General features: G+C 37.3%; 1 protein-coding gene across 3 annotated transcripts in view; it reads left to right on the top strand.

Moving 5' to 3' along the window:
- brsk1b (BR serine/threonine kinase 1b) overlaps window positions 1-22,610 on the top strand; it is a 79,742-nt gene that overhangs the window by 22,544 nt on the left and 34,588 nt on the right. For 2 of the 3 annotated variants that reach the window (XM_061973723.2, XM_061973722.2), the window contains exons 3-8: window positions 5,273-5,358; window positions 5,540-5,680; window positions 10,194-10,310; window positions 12,886-12,919; window positions 12,988-13,056; window positions 15,144-15,290. In XM_061973723.2, coding sequence (XP_061829707.1) covers window positions 5,273-5,358; window positions 5,540-5,680; window positions 10,194-10,310; window positions 12,886-12,919; window positions 12,988-13,056; window positions 15,144-15,290 — 594 coding nt within the window. The remainder of the gene's footprint in view (window positions 1-5,272; window positions 5,359-5,539; window positions 5,681-10,193; window positions 10,311-12,885; window positions 12,920-12,987; window positions 13,057-15,143; window positions 15,291-22,610) is intronic. The other variant, XM_061973724.2, reaches the window with a different exon arrangement.

Here is a 22,610-nt window from a genome sequence, read left to right as displayed (position 1 = left end):
TACACTTCAAAGAGTATATTATGCACACTTAAAGCGTTAGTGCGCAGATTTTGACATGTCAATCAATCAATCAATCAATCAAAGTGTATTTATATAGCCTTTAATCACAAGTGTCTCAAAGGGCTGCACAAGCCACAACGACATCCTCGGCTCAGATCCCACAATTGTCACGTCGGGGTCGCATCTTTATGCAGGCTCGTTCTCCCAGGAATGCAGACGGAAAACTCCGGACGAAAGCGTGAGGTAGGAATGATTTATTGTCCATAAATCATACAAAACACAAGAATACATAAAAAGCGTTCTGATAGCATGGGAGCTATGTCGAAGCTTAGCACATGAACTAGAAGTCAAGAAAACATGGAATACCCAACGTAACGGTTGCATTCGCAAACAAGGAAGCCAGACTGAGCGTGGCGAGCAAGGTGAATAAAAAGCTCTCTGATTAGTGGTTGACAGCAGCTGAGCGTGGGACCACTAACCAGAGGCAGGTGAACCCAATGAATCCCCATGGTGACCAAAATAAACCCAGGAGTGCACACAACAGGAACTAAGGGAGTCCAAAACTAACAGAACATAACTAACCAAAACATGATCCGGACCACGGATCCTGACAACATTAGGGCAAGGAAAAACTCAACCCAATGGGATACAATGAGAAACCTTGGAGGGGACCGCAGATGTGAGAACCCCCCTGGACAACCGGTGCAATGGACGTCGAGTGGATCTAGTTAATAGTGTGAGAGTCCAGTCCATAGTGGATCTAGTTAATAGTGTGAGAGTCCAGTCCATAATGGGGCCAGCAGGGGATCATCTTGAGTGGAGACAAGTCAGCAGCGCAGAGACGTCCCCAACTGATGCACAGATGAGTGGTCCACCCCGGGACCCGACTTTGAACAGCTAGCGCAACATCTGTGGTCACCTAATAACCAAGTTGTCTCTAATCATATTATATTTAGCTTCTTCTTCTTCTTCTTCTTCTTCTTCTTTGCTACTACTTTTTGCGCTTGTGTGTACTCCCTGCTTCAAATATTACCCCATTGCCTTTTCTCTTGTATTTCCTCTCGTTCCGCTACGTAGCCAAAATAGCAGCTAATGAGGGTGTTAAGTAGGGATGTAACTATTAGTACTGTTAATCTTTGTGCACCACACGATTCGATTCGATTCAGAATTGATTCTCGATTCAAAACAATTCTCGATTAAAAATCTATACTCTTTTAATAACATTGGATGCCAGTTATATGATTAACTTCACTCCTCCATGAAATAAACAGCTCCGATCAATTTCTTTATTACTTAAAAGAAAACTGGTTTTGTTCGATTAAAAATCGTTACAAATAAGAATCGCGAATAATCTAAATTTTTTTAATTTTTTTGGACACCCCTAGTAACTATTACCTGTATTATATAATAGATATGAATAAATAACCTTGGATGGCAGTTCTATGGTTAACTACACTCCTCCATGAAATAAACAGCTCCGATCAATTTCTATATTACTTAAAAGAAAACTGGTTTTGTTCGATTAAGAATCGTGACAAATAAGAATCGCGAATAATCTAAAAATGTATTTTATTGTTTTGACACCCCTGGTAACTATTACCTGTATTATATAATGGATATAAATAAATAACTAATAATATTTGCGCACTAAACACTAGCTAGCTTGAATACTAACATGAATACAAGGGACATGAATGTATTTCCCCATTAAGAAAAGACGTACCCCAATCTAAAGTTTTATAAACACATTTCTGTCTGAGCAACTAAGGTATTAAATTGTGTACATTTGACTTACAGGCATCGAGTGATTGATTATAAAGATTCATACACGGACATCGTACGTGTCGACAACACCAACTGAACTCCTGTGGCATAACATGTGCAACCCTCGTTTGGAAACCTTCTAAAACCTTTGCAAATTAAAATAAAAGAAGATAAACACATTACAAAACTCAAATAACAATAATATGAAGCCAGAAAAATATTTCATTATTTTATTTCCTAACTAAAACGTGCTTAAAAGATTTGAGTTTGTGTAGTAATTAGTAGTACTTTTTTAGTACATTCAACAATAACATGATAATTATGATGATTTCTGGCACAATAACTACAATATGAAGTGTTCATATCATTAAATCTCTAGTGGTATGTGTACATCACTGAGCCCTCACTATTGTGTCTGTCTTGAGTGCACTGCATTTTACTGTACTTATCCGTGTGAACATGTACTCATGCACTTATACACTCAAAAAAACTATGTGTAAGTGTGAAATTGCGCAAATTGAGACAGCCATTATAAAATTGAATGTGATTACGTATACCGCATTTTTTGGGCTATAAGTCGCACCGGCCGAAAATGCATAATAAAGAAGGAAAAAAACATATATAAGTCGCACTGGAGTATAAGTCTCATTTTTGGGGGAAATTTATTTGATAAAACCCAACACCAAGAGTAGACTTTTGAAAGGCAATTTAAAATAACTAAAGAATAGTGAACAACAGGCTGAATAAGTGTACGTTATATGAGGCATAAATAACCAACTGAGAACGTGCCTGGTATGTAAACGTAACATATTATGGTAAGAGTCATTCAAATAACTATAACATATAGAACATGCTATACGTTTACCAAACAATCTGTCACTCCTAATCGCTAAATCCCATGAAATCTTATACGTTTAGTCTCTTACGTGAATGAGCTAAATAATATTATTTGGTATTTTACGGTAATGTGTTAATAATTTCACACATAAGTCGCTCCTGAGTATAAGTCCCACCCCCGGCCAAACTATGAAAAAAACTGCGACTTATAGTCCGAAAAATACGGTACTATGTAGGGCTGCAACGATTAATCGATTAAATCAAATAAGTTGTTTAGAAAATAGCTTTGATTTATCTTCTGTTGCTTCAATTAACCGTTTGAGTTTAACTAATACAATGTATAAAATCCAGACAGCATAGTTTCCGCACATCTGCTGCAATCGAGCGCACATGGGAGCAGGGATGTGTGAGTGCCGTGATTTGTGTGGCGGCGATTTTAGATTATCAATGCACACATGTTAGAAATGCAGTTTCAACGTTGATGATGTGCATTTTTAGAAAAAAGACTGAAGGCTATGGCAAGCAAAAAAGAACAATTCTTAAAAATGTAAAAATGTCTATTTTACAACTTTTACAACATATTTTATCCGATTAATCGATTAATCGGACAAAATAATCGATTACTTGGTTTCTAAAATCTATAGCTGCGATCAATTAAACAAAACAATCAATCAATTACTAAAATAATCTCGAGCTGCAATTAACCGAACAAAATGATCAATCAATTACTAAAATACTCTATAGCTGTGATTAGATTCAGATTGGTTTTATTTGAGCATATATACGTTTTTAAAATGATGCATCACATTTTTACATTTTCTTAACATATCCAAAAAGGATTAGGAAGAAGCAAAGCTTAATCGAACAAAATAAGTGATTGATGACTAAAATAATCTATAGCTGTGATTAATCAAACAAAATAATCGCTCAATTACTAAAATAATCTAAAACTGTAAATTAATCAAACAAAATAATTGATCAATTACTTAAATAATATATAGCTGTTATTAATCAACCAAAATAATCGATTAAGTACTAAAATAATCTATAACTGTGATTAATCGAACAAAATCGCTCAATTACTAAAATAATCTATAGCTGTAAATTAATCGAACAAAATAGTTGACCAATTACTAAAATGATAAAAAGCTGTGATTACTCAACCAAAATAATCAATTAATTACTAAAGTAATCCAAAGCTGTGATTCATTCAACGAATATTAGATTGATTACTAAATTAATCAATAGCTGTGATTATTCGAACAAAAATAATCGATTGATTATGAAAATAATCTATAGCTGTGACTAATCGAACAAAATAATAGATTCCATCCATCCATTTTCTACCGCTTTGTCCCTTTCAAGATAGGCTCCAGCACCCCATAATAGATTGATTACTACCGTATTTTTCGGAGTATATGTCGCTCCGGAGTATAAGTCGCACCGGCCGAAAATGCATAGTAAAGAAGAAAAAAACATATATAAGTCGCACTGGAGTATAAGTCGCATTTTTTGGGGAAATGTATTTGATAAAACCCAACACCAAGAATAGACATTTGAAAGGCAATTTAAAATAAAAAAAGAATAGTGAACAACAGGCTGAATAAGTGTATGTTATATGAGGCATAAATAACCAACTGAGAACGTGCCTGGTATGTTAACGTAACATATTATGGTAAGAGTCATTCAAATAACTATAACATATAGAACATGCTATACGTTTACCAAACAATCTGTCACTCCTAATCGCTAAATCCCATGAAATCGTATACGTCTAGTCTCTTACGTGAATGAGATAAATAATATTATTTGATATTTTACGGTAATGTGTTAATAATTTCACACATAAGTCGATCCTCAGTATAAGTCGCACCCCCGGCCAAACTATGAAAAAAACTGCGACTTATAGTCCGAAAAATACGGTAAATTATACTGTAGCTGTCAATAATCGAACAAAATAATCGATTACTCGATTATTAAAATAATCGATAGCTGCAGCCCTAATACTATGAATACTGAGTACTTAGTTCCTGAGGGCACACATTTTTCAGTGTAGTGCTGTCCTAAAGACATTTCACGGAAATGACAATCACAATGTTTACCCCATTTTTTCTCCTATTTCCTTTTGTAATCGTTAAGAGCAACCATTCTAGTTAGTTCCTCGAGGGTGTTTAGTGTCCAGCATCGCACACTCGCCATTTGGAGTGCACCATCTGGCTACTGGTAGTGCACTGTATGTTGTCATACACTACTGTAAGTGTCGCTGTTTTTTTGTCGCCATCTGGAAGTGCATGAATTGAAACGGTCATAAAGTCAGAATACTTTGTCAAGTCCCTGTATAGGTACACAGATATATGAATGAACAACATCATTTTTGATCTATGTTCCACAAAGCCATTTAAGTGCAGCTGGAATGATCGGTGTCAACAATATTGCTTAAGGTTGAGGGTTAGCACACAACTCCAATACCATGCCACCACAAACTGTCTGCAACACACCCAGTATAGCGTGGGTGTTCATTAGTGTCTGCTTTTTCTCATTCTTGAGGTGACTCCATCATAATTATGTGTGCTTCACTAATGCTCCTAGACCAACCTATTTCTTTTCTCGTATTTTAACCCCCTCTTTGTCTAAACTTTCTTCCACCCTGCTTGCCCGTCTGTCGCTGCAGGTGGAAAGAGAAATAGCGATTCTCAAACTAATCGAGCACCCTCACGTTCTGAAGCTACATGATGTCTATGAAAATAACAAGTATCTGTGAGTATTTCTCTGCCTTCCTGCCGACTTCACTTCACTGAATCTGCGATCGCCAATATGGAACATGGTTATTTTAGGACAGGGATCCATGAGTTTGCATTCATAGCGCAAACATCAATGTGGTGATGCTATGTCTCTCTCCATGCCCCTCATATCGTTTCATTTGCTCTGGACCTGCCAGGTACCTGGTGTTGGAGCATGTGTCCGGTGGGGAGCTCTTTGACTATCTGGTGAAAAAGGGAAGGTTGACCCCTAAAGAGGCCAGGAAGTTCTTCAGGCAGATCATCTCCGCTCTGGACTTCTGCCATAGTTACTCCATATGGTCAGTACTTTTTATCATTCTTTAATTTCCCCTGTCAAAGTCAAAATCACTAAAAGGAAAACATGTTGAACCCTCATCTCTGGCTTTTCCGGTAAATATCGGAACCACTGAGCTTTCCATTCTAACAGGACATAGACAGCCCGGCAGTTTATTTAAAGTAGTTTTTTCTGTTCTACATATTAGACAGGTTCAGTTGTTTAGTTTCAGTTACATCCTAAGTATTACAATATGAAAGGTGGGTCTTAAGTTGTATATGTACAATATATATACATGTTATGTATTCATACTTGCCAACCTTAAGACCTCCGATTTCGGGAGGTGGGGGGAGGGGGGTGGGGGTGGGCGTGTTTGGGGTGGGACGGGGGCGTGGTTGGGGGCGTGTGTATTTTATTATATATATATATATATATATATATATATATATATATATATATATATATATATATATATATATATATATATATATATATATGTATTTTATTATATATATATATATATACACTGTATATATATATATATATATATATACACTCATCTACTCATTGTTGAGTTAAGGGTTGAATTGTCCATCCTTGTTCTATTCTCTGTCACTATTTTTCGAACCATGCTGAACACCCTCTCTGATGATGCATTGCTGTGTGGCACGCACAAAAGTGCTTTCATCAAATGCACTAGATGGCAGTATTGTCCTGTTTAAGAGTGTCACAACATTGCTGTTTACGGCAGACGAACTGCTTTACGGTATACAAAAACGTGACTGCTGTTGTTGTGTGTTGTTACCGCGCTGGGAGGACGTTAATGAAACTGCCTAACAATAAACCCACATAAGAAACCAAGAACTCGCCCTCCATCATTCTACAGTTATAACGTGATTGGGCAGGTATGCTGTTTAAATTGTGGGTTAATACTCAAATAAAATATTTGTTATTATGGACCTGAGTCCGCCTGAATTTCGGGAGATTTTCGGGAGAAAATTTGTCCCGGGAGGTTTTCGGTAAAGGCGCTGAATTTCAGGAGTCTCCCGGAAAATCCAGGAGGGTTGGCAAGTATGTATGTATTATTAGTGTGATGTTGCTTCTGAGTCAACTAAGCTAAAACTGTTTGTTTCTGTTTATTTCGAACATGTATACAATGTCAGCTGCATGTTACATCACATTTTGATTTGTCAGTACAACATGTCTGAAAAGGAGTAGGAAGAAGCAAGGCTTATTTAATCCTACCCCTTTCTACGTCATAACACTTTCTAATGCATGTTTTCATTCATTGTTCTCAATTTGTAACACAATTTAAATCACTGCATTCTAAGAACCACGATTCACATTTGAAATGATTAACTCATTTTAAATAAAGATCAAGACGTTTATCAAATTTCTTCTTCCTTGTACTTTGTAAACACTTTTAGTTTGAGCACTCTCTTAAGGGGGAACATTATCACAATTTCAGAAGGGTTAAAACCATTAAAAATTAGTTAACAGTGGCTTATTTTATTTTTCGAAGTTTTTTTCAAAATTTTACCCATCACGCAATATCCCTAAAAAAAGCTTCAAAGTGCCTGATTTTAACCATCGTTATATACACCCGTCCATTTTCCTGTGACGTCACACAGTGATGCCAATACAAACAAACATGGCGGATAGAACAGCAAGGTATAGCGACATTAGCTCGGATTCAGACTCGGATTTCAGCGGCTTAAGCGATTCAACAGATTATGCATGTATTGAAACGGATGGTTGTAGTGTGGAGGCAGGTAGTGAAAACGAAATTGAAGAAGAAACTGAAGCTATTGAGCCATATCGGTTTGAACCGTATGCAAGCGAAACCGACGAAAACGACACGAGAGCCAGCGACACGGGAGAAAGCGAGGACGAATTCGGCGATCGCCTTCTAACCAACGATTGGTATGTGTTTGTTTGGCATTAAAGGAAACTAACAACTATGAACTAGGTTTACAGCATATGAAATACATTTGGCAACAACATGCACTTTGAGAGTGCAGACAGCTCATTTCAGGCGCGCTAAGAACATATCTTTTTCCACGATTTCAGCACTCAGGTTAACCATACCTAAATAGACACAAAATACTGCATTACACAAGACTACCCGAATGTACTCGAATGATTGAAAAAAAAAAAAGTTTTTAAGCTAAATTATTGGTAAACACAGTTTATGTATAATAATTTACGTAAAACCGCGAGTAATGAATAAAGTTTTCATCAATTAATGTATTCTGTAGACATACCCTCATCTGCTCTCTTTTCCTGAAAGCTGATCTGTCCAGGTTTGGAGTTGATGTCAGTAGGCCAGGGAAGCTAGGGTCGATATTCTTCTTTTGATCATCTTCGGTGGCATAAGGGACGGTAGAAGCGGTGTGAGCCAAGACATCCAGGGGATTTAGCTCGCTCGTCTGCGGGAACAAACTGCCGCCATTGCTTGCCGTGCTACCGAGGTCCTTTGTCCCTGAATAGCTCACACACTCCGGCAGATTCAATAGGGGTCTGGCGGCAGATTTCTTTGACTTTATCGTTGGAAATGCACTCGCTTTGAGTGTCGCAGGATATCCACACATTCTTGCCATCTCTGTCGTAGCATAGCTTTCGTCGGTAAAGTGTGCGGAACAAACGACTGACCATTTCGTCGGCTTTCCCCACACCCTCGTATTTTGAACAAATTTCGTCCAATTTCTTGTCACTTTCGCATCTTTGGGCCACTGGTGCAACTTGAATCCGTCCCTGTTCGTGTTGTTACACCCTCCGACAACACACCGACGAAAGTGAGAAAATGGCGGATTGCTTCCCGATGTGACGTCACATTGTGACGTCATCGCTCCGAGAGCGAATAATAGAAAGGCGTTTAATTCGCCAAAATTCACCCATTTAGAGTTCGGAAATCGGTTAAAAAAATATATCGTCTTTTTTCTGCAACATCAAGGTATATATTGACGCTTACATAGGTCTGGTGATAATGTTCCCCTTGAAACTGAACTTCTTTACTAATCCCTTCCATAATTTAATTCCACATACTGAGATACTAAAGGTTTTAGGTGTTGTACGTGCATACAAATGTTTTGAGTTACATTTTTCTCCAAGGTTATATTGCTCCTCTTTTGTTGAGAAGAATTGTACATTTTTGGGTAGCAGGTTTTAGTTTGCTTTGTACATAATTTTAGCTGTTTGCAAATGCACCAAGTCCTTGAATTTCAATATTTTGTATTCTATAAAGTGTTTGTATGTTCTCTATATCCAACATTATGTATTATTCAAACTAATCTTTTTTATGTAACATAGTTTTAGTGCATGAAGTGCACTTTTGTAGTTATTTCCCAATATTTCTGCACTATAACCTAGATATGGTAACACTAGCCAGCAATAAACAATATGAAGTGAATTTTTTGTCCAGTACAAATTTTGCTATATTCATCAATGAAATATTTATTGCTACCTTATGTTGTACCGTTTTTTTCGGACTATAAGTCGCAGTTTTTTTCATAGTTTGGCCGGGGGTGCGACTTATACTCAGGAGCGACATATGTGCGAAATGATTAACACATTACCGTAAAATATCAAATAATATTATTTAGCTAATTCACGTAAGAGACTAGATGTATAAGATTTCATGGGATTTAGCGATTAGGAGTGACAGATTGTTTGGTAAACGTATAGCATGTTCTATATGTTATAGTTATTTGAATGACTCTTACCATAATATGTTACGTTAACATACCAGGCACGTTCTCAGTTGGTTATTTATGCCTCATATAACGTACACTTATTCAGCCTGTTGTTCAATATTCTTTATTTATTTTAAATTGCCTTTCAAATGTCTATTCTTGGTGTTGGCTTTTATCAAATACATTTCCCCCAAAAATGCGACTTATACTCCAGTGCGACTTATATTTGTTTTTTTCCTTCTTTATTATGCATTTTCGGCGGGTGCGACTTATACTCCGAAAAATACGGTATATTTGTATTTGAAATTTCAATTTCATTTTGTCATCTATTATAACTCCCAAAAATTTGATTTATTTTAATCTTTCAATGTCTATTCCATCTAAACTTTGAATCAGTTTGATGATTTTAGTTTGTATTAGTTGCTTTGTAAATTGAAAATATTCTGTTGGGATTTTCATCATAATAACAATAATTTTATGGATGTATTTTTAGATTGGTGCCTTTTTTTCTGGCTTGAGCACCTGCCCCCAAAAATGACGGTGCAAAAATGGCTTCCGATCCGTGAAGCAACACTTTGAAACCATCGGCACAACACATCATGTAGCCTGTAATGTCATTTATTTATTTCGCCCTATTTCCCAGAATATGCCCCTTATTTTTTGGACGGGTACAGTATGTTGTCAAAGTCATATTTGCTGGAATTTCTTCCAACAATTTATTTCCCAGATTTAATGGTATTTTGGAGTATCAAACATACTTAAAGGTGCAGTTTTCAGTGGGCTGCAAATCGTAATTTCAGGTGTTCAAAGTCGAGGTATCAATGTAGTTTTTTTGCATGTGTTCAGTCATAGAGACTTGAAGCCTGAGAATCTTCTCCTGGATGAGAAGAATAACATCAGGATAGCAGATTTTGGCATGGCCTCACTCCAAGTTGGGGATAGTCTACTGGAAACTAGTTGTGGGTAAGTGCTTAGCTTGATTACTAATCCATGAAATGTTAAAAGTTGATCCTTTATTCGCCTAATCGGTGTTTGCCATGATGTCCCCCACATATTCGCAGCTATCTCTGCTTTACTTTGTAAAAATTTTTTTTTTTTAATGGTAACTTTAATAGAAAGGGGTTTGATGGCGCTAGCTGCAGGGGCACAAGAATCAAGTCAGTTCATCTCGAGAATCGTTCTTAATCAAGAATCGTCTTAATCGAGAATCGATTCCGAATCGAACCGATTTGATGCTTAAAACCTCACAACCCTATTTATCATATCATCATATTGTCAAACGTGTGGTGTTTTGTCATGTTGTTGACATGCTGCACAGAAAAAGTGTTACTTTTATGTGTTATATTGATGTGCAATAAACAAACCCCGTTTCCATATGAGTTGGGAAATTGTGTTGGATGTAAATATAAACATACAATGATTTGCAAATCCTTTTCAACCCATATTCAATTAAATGCACTACAAAGACAAGATGTTTGATGTTCAAACTCATAAACATTATTTTTTTCTTGCAAATAATAATTAACTTAGAATTTCATGGCTGCAACATGTGCCAAAGTAGTTGGGAAAGGGCATGTTCACCACTGTGTTACATGGCCTTTCCGTTTAACAACACTCAGTCATCGTTTGGGAACTGAGAGGACACATTTTGTAAGGTTCTCAGGTGGAATTCTTTCCCATTCTTGCTTGATGTACAGCTTAAGTTGTTCAACAGTCCGGGGGTCTCCGTTGTGGTATTTTAGGCTTCATGCCACACATTTTTAATGGGAGACAGGTCTGGACTACAGGCAGGCCAGTCTAGTACCCGCACTCTTTTACTATGAAGCCACGTTGATGTAACACGTGGCTTGGCATTGTCTTGCTGAAATAAGCAGGGGCGTCCATGGTACCGTTGCTTGGAGGGCAACATATGTTGCTCCAAAACCTGTATGTACCTTTCAGCATTAATGGCGCCTTCACAGATGTGTAAGTTACCCATGTCTTGGGCACTAATACACCCCCATACCATCACAGATGCTGGCTTTTCAACTTTGCGCCTATAACAATCCGGATGGTTCTTTTCCTCTTTGGTCCGGAGGACACGACGTCCACAGTTTCCAAAAACAATTTCAAATGTGGACTCGTCAGACCACAGAACACTTTTCCACTTTGTATCAGTCCATCTTAGATGAGCTCAGGCCCAGCGAAGCCGACAGCGTTTCTGGGTGTTGTTGATACGGTTTTCGCCTTGCATAGGAGAGTTTTAACTTGCACTTACAGATGTAGCGACCAACTGTAGTTACTGACAGTGGGTTTCTGAAGTGTTCCTGAGCCCATGTGGTGATATCCTTTACACACTGATGTCGCTTGTTGATGCAGTACAGCCTGAGGGATCGAAGGTCACGGGTTTAGCTGCTTACACACAGTGATTTCTCCAGATTCTCTGAACCCTTTGATAATACGGACCGTAGATGGTGAAATCCCTAAATTCCTTGCAATAGCTGGTTGAGAAAGGTTTTTCATAGACTGTTCAACAATTTGCTCACACATTTGTTGACAAAGTGGTGACCCTCGCCCCATCCTTGTTTGTGAATGACTGAGCATTTCATGGAATCTAATTTTATACCCAATCATGGCACCCACCTGTTCCCAATTTGCCTGTTCACCTGTGGGATGTTCCAAATAAGTGTTTGATGAGCATTCCTCAACTTTATCAGTATTTATTGCCACCTTTCCCAACTTCTTTGTCACGTGTTGCTGGCATCAAATTCTAAAGTTAATGATTATTTGCAAAAAAAAAAATGTTTATCAGTTCAAACATCAAATATGTTGTCTTTTTAGCATATTCAACTGAATATGGGTTGAAAATGATTTGCAAATCATTGTATTCCGTTTATATTTAGATCTAACACAATTTCCCAACTCATATGGAAACGGGGTTTGTATATATATATATATATATGTGTATATATATATGTGTGTATATGTGTCCTATTTTTGGGATTTCAGAATATGGTCAGCCTAGATTACTATCCATCCATCCATTTTTTACCGCTTAATCCCTTCGGGGTCGCGGGGGGCGCTGGAGCCTATCTCAGCTACAATCGGGCGGAAGGCGGGGTACACCCTGGACAAGTCGCCACCTCATCACAGGGCCAACACAGATAGACAGACAACATTCACACTCACATTCACACACTAGGGCCAATTTAGTGTTGCTAATCAAATTACTAATTCAGTGTTATTACTTGAGTTGGCCCCTGGTCCTTCTGTAGTGGAAAAGTTAGGCCCCGAGGTCAAAAAGGTTAAGAACCCCTGATCCAACACTTCACCACGACCCTCGTCCTTGCAACCCACCACCACAAATAGATTTCAGTCCAGTGGAAAACACTGAAGTGGAATGATGTCACATCAAGTCATCATTTATTATGAGTCAGTGTGGGGGACATGTTTCTTTATTAACACACAGAATTATTACCTTCAAAGTGAGACTGTCTGAAAGGCAATTTATATTTTATGAGCGACACATTTTTAAAACAATGTCTCTTTTGAATTTTAGATCCCCACATTATGCTTGCCCTGAAGTAATAAGGGTAAGTGTGTGTGTCTGTGTGTGAGTGTATGAGAGTGTCTATGTCTAAAAGAGGATGCTGTGTTTTAGGGAGAGAAGTACGATGGCCGCAGGGCAGATGTCTGGAGTTGTGGAGTCATCCTCTTTGCTCTTCTTGTGGTAAGTTCCTACTCTATTTTTTTTATTTCCTGCTATTTCTTTTTTATATATATATATATTTATATATATGTATATATTTCAGCTGTCACTTCACTCTTTTTCCTTGCCATTTCCTATGCCAGTGTTGTATAGTGCACTCATACTTCAGGACTAGGGTTGTACGGTATACCGGTACCAGTATAGTACCGCGATACTAATGAATCATATTCGGTACTATACCGCCTGTAAAAAATACCGCCCCACCCCCCTCTCTTTTTTTTTTAACGGGCATGACTGTGCGTCGTAGTCATGCCGTGTCATTGCTAGTTTTACGAGCAGAGGAGCATGTTCGGCAGCGCACAATCACAGAGTGCTTACAAGCAGACACAGTGTTTAGACAGAAAAGGGAGAATGGACGCATTTTGGCTTAAAAACTAAAGATAAAGGTGAAGTTATAACACTGAAACGCCCTCAGGAAGAGGTGCTTTAAGACATGGCTAGCTAGTTAGCGGCTAAAGTCCATCCGCAGTCTGCAGTGTTTTGGCTACTTCTAAATCACTAATCCTCGTCTCCATGGCGACAAATAAAGTACGTTTCTTACAAGTATCATTCCTGCAGGACGAGGAATAGCTAAACATATTTATGTTTTAGCTCACTGGCATCACAATGTAAACAAACGCCATGGGTGGATCTACACCTGACATCCACTTTAATGATACCAAGTACAATAGCGTATCTAGTCCATACAACTATGATTACACCGATATTTTTTATCGTCAAAAAATCTTTTTGCCTTTAAAAAAAATTCGTATTATGTTTCTAAACTCAGGAAATACGTCCCTGAACACATGAGGACTTTGAATATGACCAATGTATGATCCTGTAACTACTTGGTATCGGATTGATACCCAAATTTGTGGTATCATCCAAAACTAATGTCAAGCATCTAAACAACAGAAGAATAAGTGATTATTACATTTTAACACAAGTGTCGATAGAACATGTTAAAAGAGAAAGTAAGCAGATGTTAACAGTAAATGAACAAGTATATTAATAATTTATTTTCTACCGCTTGTCCTTAATAATTTTGACAAAATAATAGAATGGAAAATGACACAATATGTTACTGCATACGTCAGCAGCTAAATTAGGAGCCTTTGTTTGTTTACTTACTAATAAAAGACAAGTTTTCTTGTATGTTCACTACATTATTTAAAGACAAACTTGCAATAAGAAACATATGTTTCACATATATATATATATATATATATATATATATATATATATATATATATATATACACACACACACATACATACATACATACATACATATATATACACACATATATATATATATATATATATATGTGTATATATATGTATGTATGTATGTATGTATGTGTGTGTGTGTATATATATATATATATATATATATATGTGTATATATATGTATGTATGTATGTATGTATGTGTGTGTGTGTATATATATATATATATATATATATATATATATATATATATATATATATACACAGTATATATACCTCGCGTACAACATGACATTATCACTTGGCGTGATGATGTCATGTTGTCGATGGGAAAATGCATTTTTAGACAATATGATTTGCCTGAGCGGCTAGTAGACCCCGAGAGCAACAAGCGGTTGCCTTGTTGCCTTTCCATTAGGAAAAATAAACTAGTTTTTAGTATAAGTTTGCTGGTTTCAAGAAATGTAATGCCGAGCGCATATCATTATGTCAAAATTATGACACTAGCATTTACTTAATTGAAGATTATTTTTCAACATATTGAGAAAAAAGGTCTCATATTTTTTTTTCTACCAAGAAAAGTGCACTTGTTAGTGAGAATATACTTATTTTAAGGTATTTTTGGGTTCATTGAGGTTAGCTAATTTTACTTGTTTTGGAAAGTCTTGACAAGCCAAATTGTCTTGTTCTATTGGCAAATCATTTTGCTTAGTTCAAATAAAATACCCCTAATTTTTGTAAAAAAAAATTTCTTGTTTTTGAACACTGACTTTTTGCAGTGTAACCCTTTCAACTCGGACTCATTTATTGCACTTCCTTGTTGTTCCTCTCTTCCCAGGGCGCGTTGCCGTTTGACCATGACAACCTACGGCAGCTTCTAGAAAAAGTTAAAAGTGGAGTGTTCCACATGCCCCACTTTATACCCCCTGACTGTCAAGCATTGCTCAAAGGAATGATAGAAGTGAACCCTGACAAGAGACTCACGGTAAGCACCGATGGGCTTTATGTTTATGTCAACCAACTAATCAAGTTCTGATTCACCATGTGCCCGCTTAAAGGGGTCATATTATGATTTTTTCCCACATTTAAAGCAATAAGGAGCAAATAAGGAGAAGTACAAAGCGCCAATAACCCTTAAAGGCACTGCCTTTATGTGCCGCAATCACATAATATCTGCAGCTTTTCACACACACAAGTGAATGCCCAGCATACTTGATCAACAGCCATTACACTGAGGGTGGCCATATAAACAACTTTAACACTGTTACAAATATGCGCCACACTGTGAACCCACACCAAACAAGAATGACAAACACATTTCGGGAGAACATCCGCACCGTAACACAACATAAACACAACAGAACAAATACCCAGAACCCCTTGCAGCACTAACTCTTCCGGGACGCTACAATATACACCCCCGCTACCACCAAACCCTGAAACTTGTATTAGTAGATTGCACAGTACAGTACATATTCCGTACAGTTGACAACTAAATGGTAACACCCGAATAAGTTTTTCAACTTGTTTAAGTCGGGGTCCACGTTAATCAATTCATGGTAAAGTTACATTGTTTAATGCATCCAGTGGGGCATCACAACAAAATTAGGCATAATAATGTGTTAATTCCACGACTGTATATAACGGTATCGGTTGATATCGGAATCGGTAATTAAGAATTGGACAATATCGGAATATCGGATATCGGCAAAAAAGCCATTATCGGACATCCCTAATAAAATCGTTTGATGTAAAATGAAAAAATGTGGGGGAAAAATTGCAATGGTTGGGAGGGGCCTTAATATATCATTTTGCTTAGGGCCCCTGTGTATCATAAAGTGATTGCAGAGGTAAAAGTGCTAAAGCTGGCAGGACAGGAAGGGACAGAGGAGAAAGAGGTAGTCTCAACTGTCTCAATTTGAGCGTGCTCTATTTTCACTGATAAAGTCCGCTTGCATTTGGGGCCAAATGGGACACTGACCCACCACATTCGGGAGATGGAGCTGTGCTGAAAAAAGTAAATCACTCAAATGTAAATCAACCAAAATGTAATCGGGTCTTGTTCGGCACATTTAACTCAAAAGTCAAATTTTTTGTAATTACAGTGCATTCGGAAAGTACTCGTTACGTGGAAAATTCCAAAATGGAATAAAGCCGTTTTTGTCCTCACAATTCTACACACAACACCCACTAATGACAACGTGAAAAGTATTTTTTTAATATTTTGCTAATTTTTTATTTTTTTAAAACACATCTACCGTATTTTTTGGAAATACATAATAAAGAAGGAAAAAAACATATATAAGTCGCACTGGAGTATAAGTCGTATCTTGGGGGAAATTTATTTGATAAAACCCAACACCAAAAATAGACATTTGAAAGGCAATTTAAAATAAATAAAGAATAGTGAACAACAGGCTGAATAAGTGTACGTTATATGAGGCATAAATAACCAACTGAGAACGTGCCTGGTATGTTAATGTAACATATTTTGGTAAGAGTCATTCAAATAACTATAACATATAGAACATGCTATACGTTTACCAAACAATCTGTCACTCCTAATCGCTAAATCCCATGAAATCTTATACGTCTAGTCTCTTACGTGAATAAGCTAAATAATATTATTTGATATTTTACGGTAATGTGGTAATAATTTCACACATAAGTCGCTCCTGAGTATAAGTCGCACCCCCGGCCAAACTATGAAAAAAACTGCGACTTATAGTCCAAAAAATACGGTACATAAGGGTGTCAAACTCATTTCAGCTCAGGGGCCGCATGGAGGAAAATCTGTGCACATGCGGGCCGGACTATTAAAATCATGGCATTAAAACAAAAAAATAAGGACAACTTCAGATTGTTTTCTTTGTCTTATTTTGGCCAAAAATAGAACAAACACATTCTGAAAATATTACAACAAAAATATAGAAAGAAATACCGGCAGCGGTAAAGTTTAGATCCATGAAGGAAAGAAGAAAGTGAATGAATGTTTATAACTGAATACATTTACTGTATTTTTCGGAGTATAAGTCGCACCGGAGTATAAGTCGCACCTGCCGAAAATGCATAATAATGAAGGAAAAAAAACATATATAAGTCGCACTGGAGCCCGGCCAAACTATGAAAAAAACTGCAACTTATAATCCGAAAAATACGGTACATATGCATAAAAATGTGTTTTCTTTTGTATAATATTTTCAATGAATTAAGTAACTTTTATGACAACCTTTTTCCAAAACACAATATAGACTGTGCGATATAACAAGATAATGTATACATTTATCACTTGTTTTCAAAACGGTTACAAAAAAGTGGTACCCCAAAAATGTTACAGTGGGACCCCATTTTTATGACTTGATGGGGTCCCTGTGACCCCAATTTGAAAATTCCTCGCGCCAACACTGATGGAGTATTGGTGCGTGCAAAACAGCAGCAGGCGGCTGTGGCCTGCGGGGCGGTTCTAATACTAATCAAATATCATCCCAGGGACCATAGATAATTAATTGGCGGGCCGGATCTAGCCCGCGGGCCTTGACTTTGACACTTAGGACATAAGTATTCACAGCCTTTACTCAGGACTTTGTGTCATGATCCATGGTCCGGATCATGTTTGTTTTGGACTCCTTTAGTTCCTGTTTGTGCACCTCCTGAGTTTGTTACCATGGCTACTTATGATTTTCACCTGCCGCTGTTGTTCGGGACGCTCACCTGTTGCTCATCAAGAGACATTATTTAAGCCTGCCTTTGCCAGTCAGTCGGTCTGGCTTCTTTGTTTGCTTCATGCTCACGTCACGTAAGTTTTGCTTGTCCCCAAGCCTATGCTACGTTTAGTTTTGAGTGCGATTGACACCTTGTTCCGTCGGTTGGTTTTCTGTTTTTGTACCTCTTTGAGTGTTTTTTTGAGAATTAAATGATGTTCCTACCTGCAAGTCCTGTCCGGAGTCATCCGTTTGCATCCCGGTAAAACGAACCGCGCAGTAAGCCACAACCACACCGTGACACTTTGTTGATGCACGTCTGGCAGCAATTACAGCCTCAGGTCTTTTTGAATACAAAGCCTATATTTGGGCAATTTCGGCCATTCCTCTTTGCAGCACCTCTCAAGCTCCATCAGGTTGGAGGGGACGCGTTGGTTTTCATCCAGGATGTCTCTGTACAGGTGCATCAACAAAGAATTGAGCAAAGGCTGTGTGTTTTTCTTATTTTTAATTAGGGATGTCCGATAATGGCATTTTGCCCATATCCGATATTACGATATTGTCCAACTCTTTAATTACCGATACCGATATCAACCGATACCGATATATACAGTTGTGGAATTAACACATTATTATGCCTAATTTGGACAACCAGGTATGGTGAAGATAAGGTCCTTTTTAAAAAACGTAATAAAATAAAATAAGATAAATAAATTATAAACATTTTCTTGAATACAGAAGAAAGTAAAACAATATAAAAACAGTTACATAGAAACTAGTAATTAATGAAAATGAGTCAAATTAACTGTTAAAGGTTAGTACTATTAGTGGACCAGCAGCACGCACAATCATGTGTGCTTACGGACTGTATCCCTTGCAGACTGTATTGATATATTGATATATAATGTAGGAACCAGAATATTAATAACAGAAAGAAACAACCCTTTTGTGTGAATGAGTGTAAATGGGGGAGGGAGGTTTTTTGGGTTGGTGCACTAATTGTAAGTGTATCTTGTGTTTTTTTTATGTTGATTTAATAAAAAAAAATAAAAATAAAAAAAACATACCGATAATAAGAAAAAACGAAACCGATAATTTCCGATATTACATTTTAAAGCATTTATCGGCTTTAAAATGACACCTCTATTTTTGATACATTTGCAAAATTGTAAACAAAAAAAATTAAAAAAAACTTTTTCACATTGTTATTATGGGGTATTGTGTGTAGAATTTTGAGGACAAAAATGGATTTATTCCATTTTGGAATAATGCTGTAACATGACATATTTCGGAAAAAGTGCAGGGCTGTGAATACTTTAAAAATGCAATGTATGCACTGCAAAAACTGAAATCGAAGTAAGATTAAATATCTCAAATAAGGGTGATATTTGCTTACTTTCTGTCTGATAAGATAATTCTTCTTACTATGCAGATTTTGTGTTAGAGTGTTTTAATTGTTTTAAGTGTTTTGGTCCGAAATGATCTCAGTAAGATATTACAGCTTGTTGCTGAGATTTGATGATCTATATTGAGTAAAACATGCTTTAAACTAGAATATCAACTGTTGCAAAGCTGTGTTATCAACACTCACAAGTATAAAACTACTTTTTTAAAGTAATCATTTCTTATTTCAAGCATGAAATAAAAAATCATGACTTTGACACAATTGTGTCTCTTAATAAAACAGATGACAGCCAAATGGACTTTGCTGTTTTATTTTCAATGAAACAATAGAAAATACGTACTCGTATAGTAGTACAGTTGGCACAGTACAGTAAACGGACAGTTAATATTTAACATGCAACATTTCTAACAATTTTGAACAGAAATAGTTCATGCACATTCAGATAAATTCTTCAAAATTACAATTAAAAAAATTTTGGCCGGGGGCCGGGCTGTATATATGCGCACTAATTGACTAAACTAATTGACTAAAAGAGCACGCACTTGGCGCGATAATGTCATGTTGTCGATGGAAAAATGCATTTTTAGACAATATGATTTGCTTGAGCGGCTAGGAGACCCCGAGAGTAACAAGCGGTTTCCTTGTTGCCTTTCCATTAAGAACAATAAATTAGTTTTTAGTGTAAGTTTGCTGGTTTCAAGAAATGTAATGCCGAGCGCATATCATTATGTCAAGATAATGGCACTAGTATTTACTTCATTTAAGAATATTTTTCAACATATTGAGCAAAAAGGTCTTTTTTTTTTTTTCTATCAAGAAAAGTGCACTTGTTATTAGTGAGAATATTCGTATTTTAAGGTATTTTGGGGTTCATTGAAGTTAGCTAAATTTACTTGTTTTGGAAAGTCTTGACAAGCCAAATTTTCTTGTTCTATTGGCAGATAATTTTGCTTAGTTCAAATAAAATATCCCTCATTTTTGTATTTTTTTTCTTGTTTTTGAACACTGACTTTTTGCAGTGTGCTTACCAAAAAATTACCAATGCCTTTTACACGTAAAAACAGGGGTTAAAATACTACATTTCACCTCAGGTTAAAGCTATATTACATGCGTACTGGACTGTTTTACTGAAAGTGTTCATAAAGGCCCTGCATAATGACACGTTCTTGTATGAGCATTAAAAGTAGGACTGTAAATTGACTGTATAATAGCTCCCCTTTTAAATGCGCCCCTACGCTCACGTCGCACATTAAAGCTGGGGGAGTAAAAATAAAAATGATTACATTGCTACGAGAGAGAAGGAGCAATAGCACACAAGATGTGTAATAGAGCCGCAGATAAAGAGAACGTCTCATCAGTTAGTCATTCAGTTAGCACGGATCAGAGATTTAATCAAAGCTGTGCATTCGTCTGATGAACTTGTGATTAATGGAGTCTGAAATGAGGTCAGACACACTGTTGTTGGACGGCCAGCCAGCTTCCTCCATGGAAACAACCATCGAGACATTCAGTACAGTTAGAAAAAACCTTGTAAATGGGCTTCTGCTTTCACCAGATACTCATAAAGACTTATCGACTAATTATTGACACAGCATCAGAAGCAACTGGCGGTTTAGTATCTTGTCTGTTATACCTCGTCATGAGGACTGAGAATCAAACCCGCAACCCTCGGATTGTGCTGAAGTTGTCGACATACGTGTTTACAAGGGTAAGAAATAAATACAGTGAAAGCTTGATGAAATGCATCAAACTTTTACGAGATGATAGGAATCCTTTGTGTTTGAAAAGCACCACGAATGATTAACAAGTGACAGGTGCACTGATCTGCAAAGTAATAACACAGTACACAGCGCAGAGCGGGAAACAGTAGTACAAAACAAAAGCAGAGGCCTGGAACTGATGGAAAATATCACAAAAAGCTTGAAACAAAATTACTTCAGCAGCTTTGTTAGATAAGAGTGTAAAATATAATATGAAAAACAAAGAATTAAATAGAAATATGTGCAATTAGAGGAAAACCAGGTCGACAAACAGCCATATTGTAGGTTGACAAATCCTTATGATAGCCCATTGCCGTTATGTCTCTGGTAGGGATGTAACAATAAACGGTATTAATGAAAACTGTAATGTAAAACGGTCGAAATTATCGAAAAACCGCGATTGATAACTGCACTTTGATAAACTCACGGACTGACTGGCACCAGCACGCTAGCTTCAATGCTAACATGAAAACAATGTACATTAACGCTAGGGTTGTAATGGTACGTGTATTTGTATTGAACCATTTCGGTACAGGGGTTTCGGTTCGGTTCGGAGGTGTACCGAACGAGTACACATGCTAGCAGCGACCGGGCTAGGACAACATGTAAAAGCCAGAGCTGGAAGACCCTCCTGCCTCGTTAAGATCTCCCGTTTGGGAACACTTTGGCTGCGCGATACAACAATGAAGGACGGAGGTTTGCCGACATTGTTCAGCAGCTGCTTCTGACAACACGTCAAACATGTGTTGAACCTTTCTTGCTTCCGGCTCCCAAACCGTAGTCGAGGAGCGCTGGGGAGACACTCTTCCAGGGCCGATGTATTCTAGGGGGCAACACCCTTAACTCTACCCGGCAGTGGGTCTCCCCAGCTCCGGACTCCAGGGTAAATGACGAGTCCGGCGATTAGTTGCAAATTGTGGCTTTATTAAAGTCTTGCACACAGCCAATCCAACAAAACACTAGCCACTCCCCGCACTCACGCTACCGCTCCGTCACCTCGCTCGCCCACACACTCACCTCACATGCTGTCACTTATTAAAGGGCCACACACACACATACGCTACCCTTATAACACATGCTAAAAAAAACATATATAAGTCACACTGCAGTATAAGTCGTATTTTTGGGGGAAATTTATTTGATAAAAGCCAACACCAAGAATAGACATTTGAAAGGCAATTTAAAATAAATAAAGAATAGTGAACAACAGGCTGAATAAGTGTACGTTATATGAGGCATAAATAACCAACTGAGAACGTGCCTGGTATGTTAACGTAGCATATTATGGTACCCTTATATCACATGCTAACCCATTTGAAGCGTCACCACCGCATTCAAGCAACCTCTCCTTGGCGAGTCAGGCAGGGCTAAAGCAATAACAAATGTTTTTATAGCAGCAGATATAAGTCCATATTGCATTAAAAACTAGATTTTGACCC

The sequence above is a fragment of the Nerophis lumbriciformis genome, linkage group LG22 (assembly GCF_033978685.3).
Source record: "Nerophis lumbriciformis linkage group LG22, RoL_Nlum_v2.1, whole genome shotgun sequence".
Lineage (NCBI taxonomy): Eukaryota > Metazoa > Chordata > Actinopteri > Syngnathiformes > Syngnathidae > Nerophis > Nerophis lumbriciformis.
The sequence above is the reverse complement of the archived record's forward strand: the minus strand, read 5'-3'. Positions and strand labels throughout refer to the sequence as shown.